This window comes from Bombina bombina, chromosome 2, assembly GCF_027579735.1.
Source record: "Bombina bombina isolate aBomBom1 chromosome 2, aBomBom1.pri, whole genome shotgun sequence".
NCBI classification, from domain to species: Eukaryota; Metazoa; Chordata; class Amphibia; order Anura; family Bombinatoridae; genus Bombina; species Bombina bombina.
The window spans coordinates 39328452-39343204 of NC_069500.1; the positions used below are offsets into that span (position 1 = coordinate 39328452).

Sequence of the window (14753 nt, forward strand, 5' to 3'; positions counted from 1 at the left end):
GTATTGAGATTGGAGGCCACGAGGTCTATCTTCCGAATAGCCTACCTGAAGGTTATCTCTAAGAACACATCCAGATGAAAAGCCCACTCCCCTGGATGGAGCGTATGTCTGCTCAGAAAATCCGCTTCCCAATAGTCTACTCCCGGGATTTGTATGGCCAAATGTGACAATTGTGGGATTCTGCCCACTGAAGGATGCGAGAGACTTCCTTCATAGCCATGTAACTCCTTGTTCCTTTCCTGATGGTTGATATAAACTCCAGATGTTATGTTGTCCGATTGAAATCTGATAAACTGGACAGAACTAAGTTGAGGCCACACTATCAGAGCATTGAAGATTGCTCTCAACTCCAGAATAGTGATAGAAAGGATGGATTCCTCTGGCAACCAGGATACCTGAGCTTTTAAGGGACTCCAAACTGCGCCCAGCCTAGGAGGCTGGCATCAGTAGTCATAATTTCCCACAATGGTCTCAAAAAGCACTTGCCTTGAGACGGATGCTCCTGACAAAGCTACCGAGAGATTCTTTTGTGTGGTTGTCCAGGACGGTCCGCTGAGATAGATATGAATGATTGCATTCCATTGTCTGAGCATACATCTTTGAAGAGGTCTCAGATGGAAGCGGGCAAAAGGAATGTCCATGGAGGCCACCATGAGACCAGTCTGAAGGATGTGCAGAGGATTGAAGGGAAAGAGAAGTAGAGAGAAGTTTGGATTGTCTCACATCTGTCAGGAAGATTTTCTTGAAGACCGAATCTATGATGGTCCCCAAAAAACAAACCCTGGTATTGGGAACCAGGGAACTTTTGTTTTGATTTCTTTCACCCGTGGGTTTGAAAAAGAGACTAAAGAGAGTTTGTGAGAGATCTCAGTGATTCCTTGCGTCCTGGCTACCGCTAAGAGCGGTACCTTTAACTTTGTAAAGATCCTGGAGACCAAAAGGGAGGGCTTCAAATTAAGTGTTTGTCAATAAAGGCAATCAACAGGAACGGAAAATGGTCTTTGTGATTTAGGATATGGGGGGTATGCGTCCTTCAGGTCTTTGGTGGTGAACTGACCCTCCTGGACCAACGGTTGAATGGATACGATGGTCTCCATCTTGATGATGGAGACACTTGAGATCCAGAATGCAACGGAAAGTTTCCTCCTAATTGAAAACTACAAACAGATTTGAATAAACCCTAAGCCCTGTTCTGTGGGAGGAACCGGGACGAGAATTCCTCTACACAATTTAAGAATGCCTGTCTCTTTAACTGGTTTTAAGAGAGTCTTGATAGAATGAATCTGCCTCTTGGAGGACAAGATTTGAACCCTATCCTGTATCCCTGGGAGACCACGTCCACCGCCCAAGGGTCTGGGATGTCGCAAATCCAAGCGTCCTAAAAAAAGGTAAGTCTTCCCCCTACACGATCCATTCCTGGATCGGGAGCCACCCCTTCATGCTGACTTATTGTCGGAGGAGGGCTTCTTGTACTTCTTGTTCTAAGGTTGATTAGGTTTCCAAGAACTCTTGGTCTGATCAATTTTGGAAGAGGTTGAGGATTTCTTTACCTTGGAGATACGAAAAGAACGAAAATGACCAGACTGACAACCCTTAGGTCTAGCCTTCTTATCCTGAGCAAGGAAGGCACCCTTGATTAATGGTATCAAGACCAAGTCCGAATAAATATTTCCTCTTGAAAGGTAAAGAGAGAAGTCTAGATTTGGAAACCATGTCTGCTTACCAAGACTTCAGCAACAAGGCCCTGTATGACTGCAAAACCTGAGGACTTGGCACGAAGGCGAATGACCTGCATGCTAGCGTCACAAATAAAGGCATTAGCAATCCTCAAGGCCTTAATCTTATCCTGTATCTCCTCTAGGGGAGTTTCCTCCAAAATAAATTCAGACAGTCACACCAATAAGTGGCGGCTCCAGCGACCACAGCAGTACTTGCAGCCAGTTGCCATAGAAGACCAAGCTGATGAAAAATCCTCTTTAGATACCCCTCAATTTTTGTTTCCATGGGGTCCTTAGAGGAGGTACTATCCTCCAGAGGCATAGTAGTTCTCTTAGCTAGGGTGGCTATAGCACCATCCACCTTAGGAATAGTACTCCATAACTCCAGGTGAGAGTCGGAAACTGGAAACATCTTTTTAAAATTAGGGGATTTAGAGAAAGAAATCTCTGGCATCTCCCATTCCTTGGAGATCTCTCCCCATTTGATACTTGTAATCGTTTTTATATACCACCTATGTTCATAGTGCTGCGGAACCTGTTGGCGCTTTACAAATACCTGATGATGATAATAATGCGAACCGGGACTGGAAAAACCTCTAGAGTCTTGGGCTTAACATCATAAACTCTGTCTAGCTTTGGCATTTTTGGAGGCTCATAAGGTTTGGGTTTTGGAACATCCAATGTAGCTAAAACCTCTGAGTAGCAAGCGAAGATGTTAAAGCTTGAATCTAAAATTAACCTCTTCAGACTCTACTGTATTGTCCGCAGCAGAGTCGTAGTAAGACATCTCACCTTCAGAGGCTGCTGAAGTATTGTCATCCTCAGAGATCTGAGATAGACTGACCAAAGCAGCTTCAGCTTCTGGAGAAAATATTCCCTTTTCAGAGAAAACATATTTAACTTTTCTCTAACTCTTACCAGAAATAGGTAAGGAGCTCTGCGCAGTGGATTGAAGCTCCGCGGCAAAGTCTCCTTGCAAAAACATTCCCCCAGAGCTGAGCCGCAGGGTACTGCCAGTGCAACTACTGGGGACGGGGACTGAGGAGAAAGTTGAGGCATGTCAAGGTCAGCAGAGTCCTGAGAGGTAGAGGGCTCTAAAGGGTTACATTTTTTAGATACAGCAGACAAAGATTTTAATTTCTTAGACTTTGACTGCATCATGCAAGACGAACAGGAGGCACATAACTGTGCAGGTGGAATCACATGAGCCTCCTCACAATATAAACATTTATCCCCAAATGGTAAAAAAGAAAGCTCATTCCCCAATTCTGCTCTGTCCTCCATACTGGGGAAAAAGTTCCCACAGAATGGAAAATATAAACAATATATTTTAATAAAATTTTATTAAATAACAAATTAGCAAAAATGTTGGCACCAATATACACCCCAGCAGTGACTGGGGAGAACTCTTACCAAACCTCCCTCAGACCGAATGAATAAAGAACACGCATACAGTTCTGTTAAAATACGTGGTTCCCAGAAAGGAGGATCGGAGTGCCAAGTAAAAACAGCGAGAAAAAACACAGCGGAGCCATCGCAGTACTGGTACAGATTTAAATTAAAAAGTTAACGTCGTTATAGCTCCTGTGCAGCCCTGCCTACTAGAAATAAAGTGATTATCTCAAAAGTAAAGATTTCCTAATAAATGTAACCCCTTGCTTCTTCCTCTAGGGGAGTTAAACAATTACAGTCCAGACAGCCTAATCCTTTGCTGAGACGATCCTAACAATGGATCTATCAGCCAACTATTGCACAGTGCCCTGAAAATAATTAACTGCCCAAATATAAATTCCTCTAAGTAAGGGATAATTATAAGTCCCCAGGCTCAGGGTAATACAGGAGATTCAACTCCTTTCCTAGTGTCCCCATAGTCCATGTATAAGGAAAAAGACACTTACCTTTATAGCCTCTGCTGTGGGGTAGACACAGCCTTCCAGGTCTGACAGCTTCATCCAGACTTCTGACAGGGACCAGAAGTAGAAAGGAAAGCAGTGTAAGCTTAACACTGGTTGCCTGGAAGATTGCTTGAAGGAGGACAGAGAAGTTTCCAGCGACATCCAGCAGCTAACAGCTACCAATACTCTTTACATGGACACAGCATTAACCCCAGTCCTATCTTGAAGGGAAACTACCCATTAAAGGACTTGATTTTCTTCAGAGCACCATCTTCACCACCTCCTATTTACAGAGGCAAAGAATGACTGGGGGAGTATGGGAAGTGGCTGGGGTCTCTCTGCCTCCTCCTGGTGGCCAGGTGTTAAATTTTCCAACAGTAATGGACTCTCCATGCCATTTGGAATGAAATAAACGTTTTGGGTTTCATGTTCCTTTTTAAATGTGAGCAGTATCTAAAAATTGCCAAACAACTTGGCACAGGGTTAAACTTCAGATCCAACCCTTCTGTCTTTGTATTCCATTTTATATTGTATTCTAAAACTTTTAAAAGCAAATAGTATTTTGTGCTATCAAGTATTGGATCACTCCTCTCAATAAAATGCATCAATCTATTAAAAGGACATTATAGTCATTGTTAAAGGGACTTTAAACTGCTGGGTACAGCTACAGTAGCATGGCTATTGTTTTAACTCCTGCACTTGCAGCTCTCTATAAAAGCCATTTTAAGTCATTTGCATGTGCATTTTATCCCCGACGCATCCTGTGACAGTAGTGTTCTTCTACAGATCTGGCTTTTTGACTGCTGTACCTTGCACTTCAGTTTAGGTCACATCATATTGTGTAAGACACAGTATATCAACAACTACATTTACTGTACCCTTATTGCAAAAGTAAACCTTTAGTTTGTTTTATGGAGCACTTATGATGCACAATAATAATGGGTCTTGAATTTGTTTTTCAGCATTGACTTGGTGGCTCTGCTGCAGAATCCAGCATCAAGTACCGAGGCCGATTCTGTCACGTTTGAGTCCTCACAGCAGCAGAATTTTGGCCAAGCTCTTGTATTCACAAACTCCCAGCATAGTTCTCAGATTACATCTGCAGCTGGCAGCTCAAATTCAGTAAGCACTTACGCTCCACAGAGTCTGGTAAGTGCATCAAATTAGATTTTTTTTCTTCTTCTTTCAATTGCGTATTATGTAGTGAGTTTATCTCATCTCACTTTAACACTATCACTTCTTTTTAGGTATTTTGACAGTTTGAGCCCTTACTTTAATGAAATGTGTATATTTTAAGATAAAAATTAGGCCATTGTTATTTATAGTAAAAGAAAATATATAAAACAAGCTCATTTAATCTCCGTGGTTTTATTTGCTAGCTTCTCGTAATAGGATCAGAACATTGGTGCAGTTTTACTATTTACATTTAGAAAGTGCATCTAGTATCCATTATTGCTTTGAAACTTTGGATTTAAAGCAATACATTTTCTAATTTATAACTTCTACCTGCAAATAAGCACATACGCCAGTCATAGTAAAAGAATACCATTATAACTAGTATGTTTGCAACAAACCGGGAGAGTATAGCCTTTGTTGAAGTGACATTTTTATTGTGGCACAGCTGAGAACAGTTCATTGTATATAAAGCAGCTGCTGGAAGACCATTTCAAATTGACTGACTGGGCTCTCTCTCGGTCTCCCACCCCCAATGAAAAGTTTATTGCTGCCTCATGCTTGTATATATAGATTTTCTTTAGCTAATACTACAGTATTGTTCACTATAGGTGGTGGTTTCATTAAGCAAAAATATCTATTTCAAATAAAATAAAGGTACATTTTCTAAAGCTATTTTTAAATAGTTTAAAATATTCCAGAAGTCAGAATGGATGGTTGGGAACATACATTTTTACAGTATGTCCTTTTTGTTCTACACCAAGTGAAACTAGCTCCTCATGCAAAATATAGTCAAGTCCTTGAGTAAGATTGAATAAGTGTTCTAACCAGTTCCTCAACTGAACTAATTTCTCCTTACATTCCAATAAGCTGCCACGTTGAAAGCTCTCCTCTTACTGCTTGGCCTTTTTGGGGGTTATTATACACTTATATTGCCTGCAGACTTGCCACTGTGATACATTTTCAGTGAGTGGTTGTGTGGAAACGCTGTTTCTTTTTTAAGACACGATGAGTCCATGGATCATCTTAATTACTAATGGATTATTCACCTCCAGGTCTGCAGGAGGAGACAAAGAGCACCACAGCAGAGCTGATAAATAGCTCCTCCCTTCCCTCCCACCCCAGTCATTCTCTTTGCCTATGTTAGTGATAGGAAGAGGTAAAGTGAGGTGTTAGTATAGATTCTTCAATCAAGAGTTTGTTATTTTTAAAGTAGTGCTTTAGTGTGCTACTTTGTCCTGGGGTGTAGCCGTAGTCCATATCAGTCTCTTCAGTAGAGCTTTTGGTGGCTTTAAAGCAATGGGAACTTGTGGGACATAATTCTCACTGCGCCTCCCATACATGATTTGCTGCCCTGCTTGTAAAAGAGGATATACTCAGTACTATTTTTGTTCCACTGGCCAATGTGAGGAAGAGGACCTTGCAAGCCGGGTGGTCTGCCGCCCTGCCGGGAAGATTTCTGAGGTAAGTTCTAAATTCTTTTTTTCTGGGAAGGATATGCTGCAGAAGAGAGCATACACTGGAAAATGTAGCACCCTATAATACCCTACATTGGACACTAGATAACTCTGGCCCTAAGAGGTAGGGGGACAGGTTCTCTGGCAGGGCTTGCAGGCACTGGAGGATGCAGGGAAGTGGCTCTGTTTTTTTGTTATAATCTAACATGTTTGCAGCTCTCAAAGGCTTATTTCTCTTGTAAGGTGTATCCAGTCCACGGATTCATCCATTACTTGTGGGATATTCTCCTTCCCAACAGGAAGCTGCAAGAGGATCACCCACAGCAGAGCTGTCTATATAGCTCCTCCCCTAACTGCCACCTCCAGTCATTCTCTTGCAGCTCTCAACAAGAAAGGTAGTATCAAGAGAGATGTGGTGAATTAGTGTAGTTTATCTTCTATCAAAAGTTTATTTTAAAACGGTACCTGCAATGTACTGTTTTTACCTCAGGCAGAAATTAGAAGAAGAGTTTTGCCTGAGGTTTTTGATGATCTTAGCAGGTTGTAACTAAGGTCCACTGCTGTTCTCACACATAACTGAAGAGTATGGGAAAACTTCAGCTGGGGGAACGGCCTGCAGAATTAACTGCTCTGAGGTATGTTCAGTATAATTTTTTCTAGAGAGATAAGGTCTAGAAAATGCTGACAGTGCCTGATATATTTAAGGTAAGTCTGATTGCAGTGATTTAACAAACAACTGGCATCATGCTTGCAGTAAAGGGTAATATTAATGTTACGTGCTCTTATGGCTTAGTATGTAAAACGTTTGCATGATATATAAAGAACGTTTTTTACTAAGGGTGATAAATCTTTATTTGGGGCCTAGTTTTCCACATGGCTGACTAGATTTCTCCTAGGAGTAGTTATTTATGGCCCTTTCACTTTGAGTGCATGGTGGGAGGGTCTTATTTTCGCGCTCTAATTGCGCAGTAGTTTTTACATTCTGAGACATCCAGATTCCCTGAAGGAGTCCCCTAACATATTGGACCTCTGTAATGGGTTTTTATGCCTACAAAAGTCGTTTTATGGGAAGGTAGGAGCCACAGTAGAGCTGTGGCAGTTTGCTTGTGACTGTTATAACGTTTTTACCGTTTTTCTGCTTCGTTTTTGAGCCTGAGGGGTTAATCATCCATTTGCAAGTGGGTGCAATGCTATTTTAGTCTATTATACACACTGTAAAGATTTCGTAGAGTTAACTGCTTTTCTCTTGTAAGGTGTATCCAGTCCACGGATCATCCATTACTTGTGGGATATTCTCCTTCCCAACAGGAAGTTGCAAGAGGACACCCACAGCAGAGCTGCTATATAGCTCCTCCCCTAACTGCCATATCCAGTCATTCTCTTGCAACTCTCAACAAAGATGGAGGTAGTAAGAGTTAAGTGGTGTGAATCCAAGAGTTACTCATGGAGTAAGGTTAGGATTCCTAGGATATTATCTTTTCTCCAAGAGGGTTTGGAGAAAGGATTATCAGCTAGTTCTTTGAAGGGACAGATCTCTGCACTGTCTATTCTTTTGCACAAGCGTCTGGCGGATGTTCCAGACGTTCAGGCGTTGGTTAGAATCAAGCCTGTGTTTAAACCTGTTGCTCCCCCATGGAGCTTAAATTTGGTTCTTAAAGTTCTTCAAGGGGTTCCGTTTGAACCTCTTCATTCCATAGATATCAAGCTGTTATCTTGGAAAGTTCTTTTTTTGATGGCTATTTCCTCGGCTCGTAGAGTCTCCGAGTTATCTGCTTTACAATGTGATTCTCCTTATCTGATCTTCCATGCAGATAAGGTAGTTCTGCGTACAAAACCTGGGTTTTTGCCTAAGATAGTATCTAATAAGAATATCAATCAAGAGATTGTTGTTCCATCATTATGTCCTAATCCTTCTTCAAAGAAGGAACATCTTTTACATAATCTGGACGTGGTTCATGCTTTAAAGTTTTACTTAAAAGCTACTAAAGATTTTCGTCAAACATCTGCTTTGTTTGTGGCTTACTCTGGACAGAGGAGAGGTCAAAAGGCTTCGGCAACCTCTCTTTCTTTTTGGCTAAGAAGCATAATCCGCTTAGCCTATGAGACTGCTGGACAGCAGCCTCCTGAAAGGATTACAGCTCATTCTACTAGAGCTGTGGCTTCCACTTGGGCCTTTAAAAATGAGGCTTCTGTTGAACAGATTTGCAAGGCGGGGACTTGGTCTTCGCTTCATACTTTCTCTTGTTAAGTGTGTTCAGTCCACGGGTCATCCATTACTTATGGGATATATTCTCCTTCCCAACAGGAAGTTGCAAGAGGATCACCCAAGCAGAGCTGCTATATAGCTCCTCCCCTCACATGTCATATCCAGTCATTCTCTTGCAACCCTCAACAAAGAAGGAGGTCGCGAAAGGAGTTGGAGTTTTTACTTAATTATTCTTCAATCAAAAGTTTATTTTAAATGGCACCAGAGTGTGCTGTTTTTCTATCTCAGGCAGTATTTGGAAGAAGAATCTGCCTGCGTTTTCTATGATCTTAGCAGGCGTAACTAAGATCCACTGGCTGTTCTCGACATTCTGAGGAGTGGGGTAACTTCAGAAAATGGGAATAGCATGCGGGGTCCTCCGCAAATGAGGTATGTGCAGTACAATATTTTCTGGGAATGGAATTGACTAAGAAAACACTGCTTTTACCCATATGATGTAAGTACAGCCTTAAATGCAGTAGTAGCGACTGGTATCAGGCTGATAAATGTATGCGCAGTCGAGTTATTTTCTAGGGACTAGAATTTGACTGAGAAAATACTGTTAACACTGAAATAATGCTTAAGCCTTATCTGCAGTAGAAGCGACTGGTAGCAGGCTTAGTGATAACTTTGCATGACATTGAAAAAGTTTGTTTTTAAAACGTTTACTGGCATGTTATTCGTTTTGTGAGGTACTTTGGTGATAAATCCTTTTGGGCATGATTTTTTTTCCACATGGCTAACATATTTTTCTGCATAGAAACCGTTATATCAGGTCTCCCACTGTTGTGATATGAGTGGGAGGGGCCTTTTTTAGCGCCTTGTTGCGCAGTTAAAATTCTAGCACAGTCTTCCTGCTTCTTACTCCTTGATCCAGGACATCTCTAGAGAGCTCAGGGGTCTTCAAAATTCGTTTTTGAGGGAGGTAATCAGTCACAGCAGACTGAGACAGTGTGTTTGACTGTGATAAAAGCGTTAAATCTTAATTTGATATCCGTTTTTGGGTATTGAGGGGGTAATCATCCTTTTGCTAATGGGTGCAATCCTCTGCTAATTAATACATTTACCGTTAAGAATTGTTGACTATAACTGAATTAGTTCTTTGTTATTCAACTGTGTTTTTAAAAGCGCTGCAGCGTTTTTTATATTGCTTGTAAACTTATTGAAAGTTATTTCCAAGCTTGCTAGCTTCATTGCTAGTCTGTTTAAACATGTCTGATACAGAGGAATCTGCTTGTTCATTATGTTCAAAAGCCGATGTGGAGCCCAATAGAAATATGTGTACGAATTGTATTGATATTACTTTGAATAAAAGTCAATCTGTACCGATAAAGAAATTATCACCAGACAACGAGGGGGAAGTTATGCCGTCTAACTCTCCTCATGTGTCAGTACCTTCGTCTCCCGCTCGGGAGGTGCGTGAGATTGAGGCGCCAAGTACATCAAGGCACTTACAAATCACTTTACATGATATGGCTAATGTTATGAAAGAAGTATTATACAATATGCCTGAGTTAAGAGGCAAGCGCGACAGCTCTGGGTTAAGGACAGAGCGCGCCGATGACACGAGAGCCATGTCTGATACTGCTTCACACTTTGCAGAACATGAGGACGGAGAGCTTCATTCTGTGGGTGACGGTTCTGATTCGGGGAGACCTGATTCAGAAATTTAAAATTTTAAATTTAAGCTTGAGAACCTCCGCGTGTTGCTAGGGGAGGTGTTAGCGGCTCTGAATGATTGTGACACTGTGGCAATCCCAGAGAAATTATGTAGGCTGGATAAATACTATGCGGTACCGGTGTGTACTGACGTTTTTCCTATACCAAAAAGGCTTACAGAAATTATTAGCAAGGAGTGGTATAGACCTGGTGTGCCCTTTTCCCCTCCTCCGATATTTAGAAAAAATGTTCCCTATAAACGCCGCCACACGAGACTTATGGCAGACGGTCCCTAAGGTGGAGGGAGCAGTTTCTACTTTAGCCAAGCGTACCACTATCCCGGTGGAGGATAGTTGTGCTTTCTCAGATCCAATGGATAAAAAATTAGAGGGTTACCTTAAGAAAATGTTTGTTCAACAAGGTTTTATATTACAGCCTCTTGCATGCATTGCACCTGTCACTGCTGCAGCGGCATTCTGGTTTGAGTCTCTGGAAGAGGCGATTAGCACAGCACCATTGGATGAGACTTTGAGCAAGCTTAGAACGCTTAAACTAGCTAATGCGTTTGTTTCGGATGCAGTAGTACATTTAACCAAACTTACGGCTAAGAATTCCGGATTCGCCATACAGGCGCGCAGAGCGCTATGGCTTAAATCCTGGTCAGCAGATGTAACTTCTAAATCTAAACTACTGAATATTCCTTTCAAAGGGCAGACCTTATTCGGGCCCGGCTTGAAGGAAATTATTGCTGACATTACTGGAGGTAAGGGCCACACCCTTCCTCAGGACAGGGCCAAATCAAAGGCCAAACAGTCTAATTTTCGTGCCTTTCGTAATTTCAAGGCAGGAGCAGCATCAACTTCCTCCGCTCCAAAACAGGAAGGAACTACTGCTCGTTACAGACAAGGTTGGAAAGGCAACCAGTCATGGAACAAGGGCAAGCAGGCCAGAAAGCCTACTTCCGCCCCTAAGACAGCATGAAGACAGGGCCCCCTTTCCGGAGACGGATTTAGTGGGGGGCAGACTTTCTCTCTTCGCCCAGGCCTGGGCAAGAGATGTACAGGATCCCTGGACGTTGGAGATTATATCTCAGGGATACCTTCTGGATTTCAAAACTTCTCCTCCACAAGGGAGGTTTCATCTGTCAAGGTTATCAACAAACCTAGTAAAGAAAGAGGCATTTCTACAATGTGTACAAGACCTCTTAGTGATGGGAGTGATCCACCCAGTTCCGCGAACGGAACAAGGGCAAGGGTTTTACTCAAATCTGTTTGTGGTTCCCAAAAAAGAGGGAACCTTCAGACCAATCTTAGACTTAAAAATCTTAAACAAATTCCTAAGGGTTCCATCGTTCAAGATGGAAACCATTCGGACCATCCTACCCATGATCCAAGAGGGTCAATATATGACCACAGTGGACTTAAAGGATGCCTACCTTCACATACCGATTCACAAGGATCATTATCGGTACCTAAGGTTTGCCTTTCTAGACAGGCATTACCAGTTAGTAGCTCTTCCCTTCGGGTTAGCTACGGCTCTGAGAATCTTTACAAAGATTCTGGGTTCGCTTCTGGCGGTACTAAGACCGCGAGGCATAGCGGTGGCTCCGTACCTAGACGACATTCTGATACAAGCGTCAAGTTTTCAGAATGCAAAGTCTCATACAGAGATAGTTCTAGCATTTCTGAGGTCGCATGGGTGGAAAGTGAACATGGAAAAGAGTTCTCTGTTTCCACTCACAAGGGTCCCTTTCCTAGGGACTCTTATAGATTCGGAAGAGATGAAGATTTACCTGACGGAGTCCAGTTTATCAAAACTTCTAAATGCTTGCCGTGTCCTTCATTCCATTCCAAGCCCATCAGTAGCTCAGTGCATGGAAGTAATCGGCTTAATGGTCGCGGCAATGGACATAGTGCCATTTGCGCGCCTGCATCTCAGGCCGCTGCAATTATGCATGCTAAGTCAGTGGAATGGGGATTACTCAGATCTGTCCCCTTTACTGTATCTGGACCAGGAGACCAGGGATTCTCTTCTCTGGTGGTTGTCTCGGGTTCATCTGTCCAAAGGAATGACCTTTCGCAGACCAGATTGGACGATTGTAACAACAGATGCTAGCCTACTAGGCTGGGGCGCAGTCTGGAACTCCCTAAAGGCTCAGGGATCGTGGACTCAGGAGGAGAAACTCCTTCCAATGAACATTCTGGAATTAAGAGCAATATTCAATGCTCTCCTAGCTTGGCCTCAGTTAGCAACACTGAGGTTCATCAGGTTTCAGTCGGACAACATCACGACTGTAGCTTACATCAATCATCAAGGAGGAACCAGGAGTTCCCTAGCGATGTTAGAAGTCTCAAAGATAATTCGCTGGGCAGAGTCTCACTCTTGCCACCTGTCAGCGATCTACATCCCAGGCGTGGAGAACTGGGAGGCGGACTTTCTAAGTCGCCAGACTTTTCATCCGGGGGAGTGGGAACTTCATCCGGAGATATTTGCTCAACTGATTCTTCGTTGGGGCAAACCGGAACTGGATCTCATGGCATCTCGCCAGAACGCCAAGCTTCCGTGCTACGGATCCAGGTCCAGGGACCCGGGAGCGGTGCTGATAGTTGCACTAGCAGCCCCTTGGGTTTTCAACATGGCTTATGTGTTTCCACCTTTTCCACTACTGCCTCGACTGATTGCCAAGATCAAACAGGAGAGAGCATCGGTGATTCTGATAGCGCCTGCGTGGCCACGCAGGACCTGGTATGCAGACCTATTGGACATGTCGTCCTGTCCACCATGGTCTCTACCTCTGAGGCAGGACCTTCTAATTCAGGGTCCCTTCAACCATCCAAACCTAATTTCTCTGAGGCTGACTGCATGGAGATTGAACGCTTGATTCTATCGAAGCGTGGTTTCTCGGAGTCGGTTATTGATACATTACTACAGGCTCGGAAACCTGTGACCAGAAAAATTTACCATAAGATATGGCGTAAATATTTATATTGGTGTGAATCCAAGTGTTACTCATGGAGTAAGGTTAGGATTCCTAGGATATTGGCTTTTCTACAAGAGGGTTTAGAAAAGGGTTTATCCGCTAGTTTGCTAAAGGGACAGATTTCTGCTCTGTCTATTCTTTTACACAAACGTCTGGCAGAGAATCCAGACGTCCAGGCTTTTTGTCAGGCTTTGGCTAGGATTAAGCCTGTGTTTAAAGCTGTTGCTCCTCCGTGGAGCTTAAACTTGGTTCTTAAAGTTCTTCAGGGTGTTCCGTTTGAACCCCTTCATTCCATTGATATTAAGCTTTTATCTTGGAAAGTTCTGTTTTTGATGGCTATTTCCTCGGCTCGAAGAGTCTCTGAGTTATCTGCCTTACATTGTGATTCTCCTTATCTGATCTTTCATTCAGACAAGGTAGTCCTGCGTACTAAACCTGGGTTTTTACCTAAGGTTGTTTCTAACAGGAATATCAATCAAGAGATTGTTGTTCCATCATTATGTCCTAATCCTTCTTCAAAGAAGGAACGTCTTTTGCATAATCTAGACGTGGTCCGTGCCCTGAAGTTCTACTTACAGGCAACTAAAGATTTTTGGCAAACTTCTTCTCTGTTTGTCGTTTACTCTGGACAGAGGAGAGGTCAAAAGGCTTCGGCTACCTCTCTCTCTTTTTGGCTTCGTAGCATAATACGTTTAGCCTTTGAGACTGCTGGACAGCAGCCTCCTGAAAGAATTACAGCTCATTCCACTAGAGCTGTGGCTTCCACCTGGGCCTTTAAGAATGAGGCCTCTGTTGAACAGATTTGCAAGGCTGCAACTTGGTCTTCACTTCATACTTTTTCCAAATTTTACAAATTTGACACTTTTGCTTCTTCGGAGGCTGTTTTTGGGAGAGAGGATCTACAGGCAGTGGTTCCTTCTGTTTAATGTTCCTGCCTTGTCCCTCCCATCATCCGTGTACTTTAGCTTTGGTATTGGTATCCCATAAGTAATGGATGACCCGTGGACTGAACACACTTAACAAGAGAAAACATAATTTATGCTTACCTGATAAATTTATTTCTCTTGTAGTGTGTTCAGTCCACGGCCCGCCCTGTCTTTTTGAGACAGGTTCTAAATTTTAAATTATAACTCCAGTCACCACTGCACCCTATAGTTTCTCCTTTCTCGTCTTGTTTCGGTCGAATGACTGGATATGACATGTGAGGGGAGGAGCAATATAGCAGCTCTGCTTGGGTGATCCTCTTGCAACTTCCTGTTGGGAAGGAGAATATATCCTATAAGTAATGGATGACCCGTGGACTGAACACACTACAAGAGAAATAAATTTATCAGGTAAGCATAAATTATGTTTTTTTCAAAATTCTACAAATTTGATACTTTTGCTTCTTCGGAGGCTATTTTTGGGGGAGAGGTTCTACAGGCAGTGGAACCTTCCGTTTAAGTACCTGCCTTGTCCCTCCCTTCATCCGTGTACTTTAGCTTTGGTATTGGTATCCCACAAGTAATGGATGAATCCGTGGACTGGATACACAATTTATGCTTACCTGATAAATTTATTTCTCTTGTGGTGTATCCAGTCCACGGCCCGCCCTGTCATTTTCAGGCAGGTCAAAATTTAGATTTA

General features: G+C 42.7%; 1 protein-coding gene across 1 annotated transcript in view; it reads left to right on the forward strand.

Annotated features, from left to right (window-relative positions):
* Window positions 1–14753, forward strand: part of UBAP2 (ubiquitin associated protein 2) — a 320876-nt gene that overhangs the window by 15362 nt on the left and 290761 nt on the right. The window contains exon 3 of the mRNA XM_053699654.1: window positions 4576–4762. Coding sequence (XP_053555629.1) covers window positions 4576–4762 — 187 coding nt within the window. The remainder of the gene's footprint in view (window positions 1–4575; window positions 4763–14753) is intronic.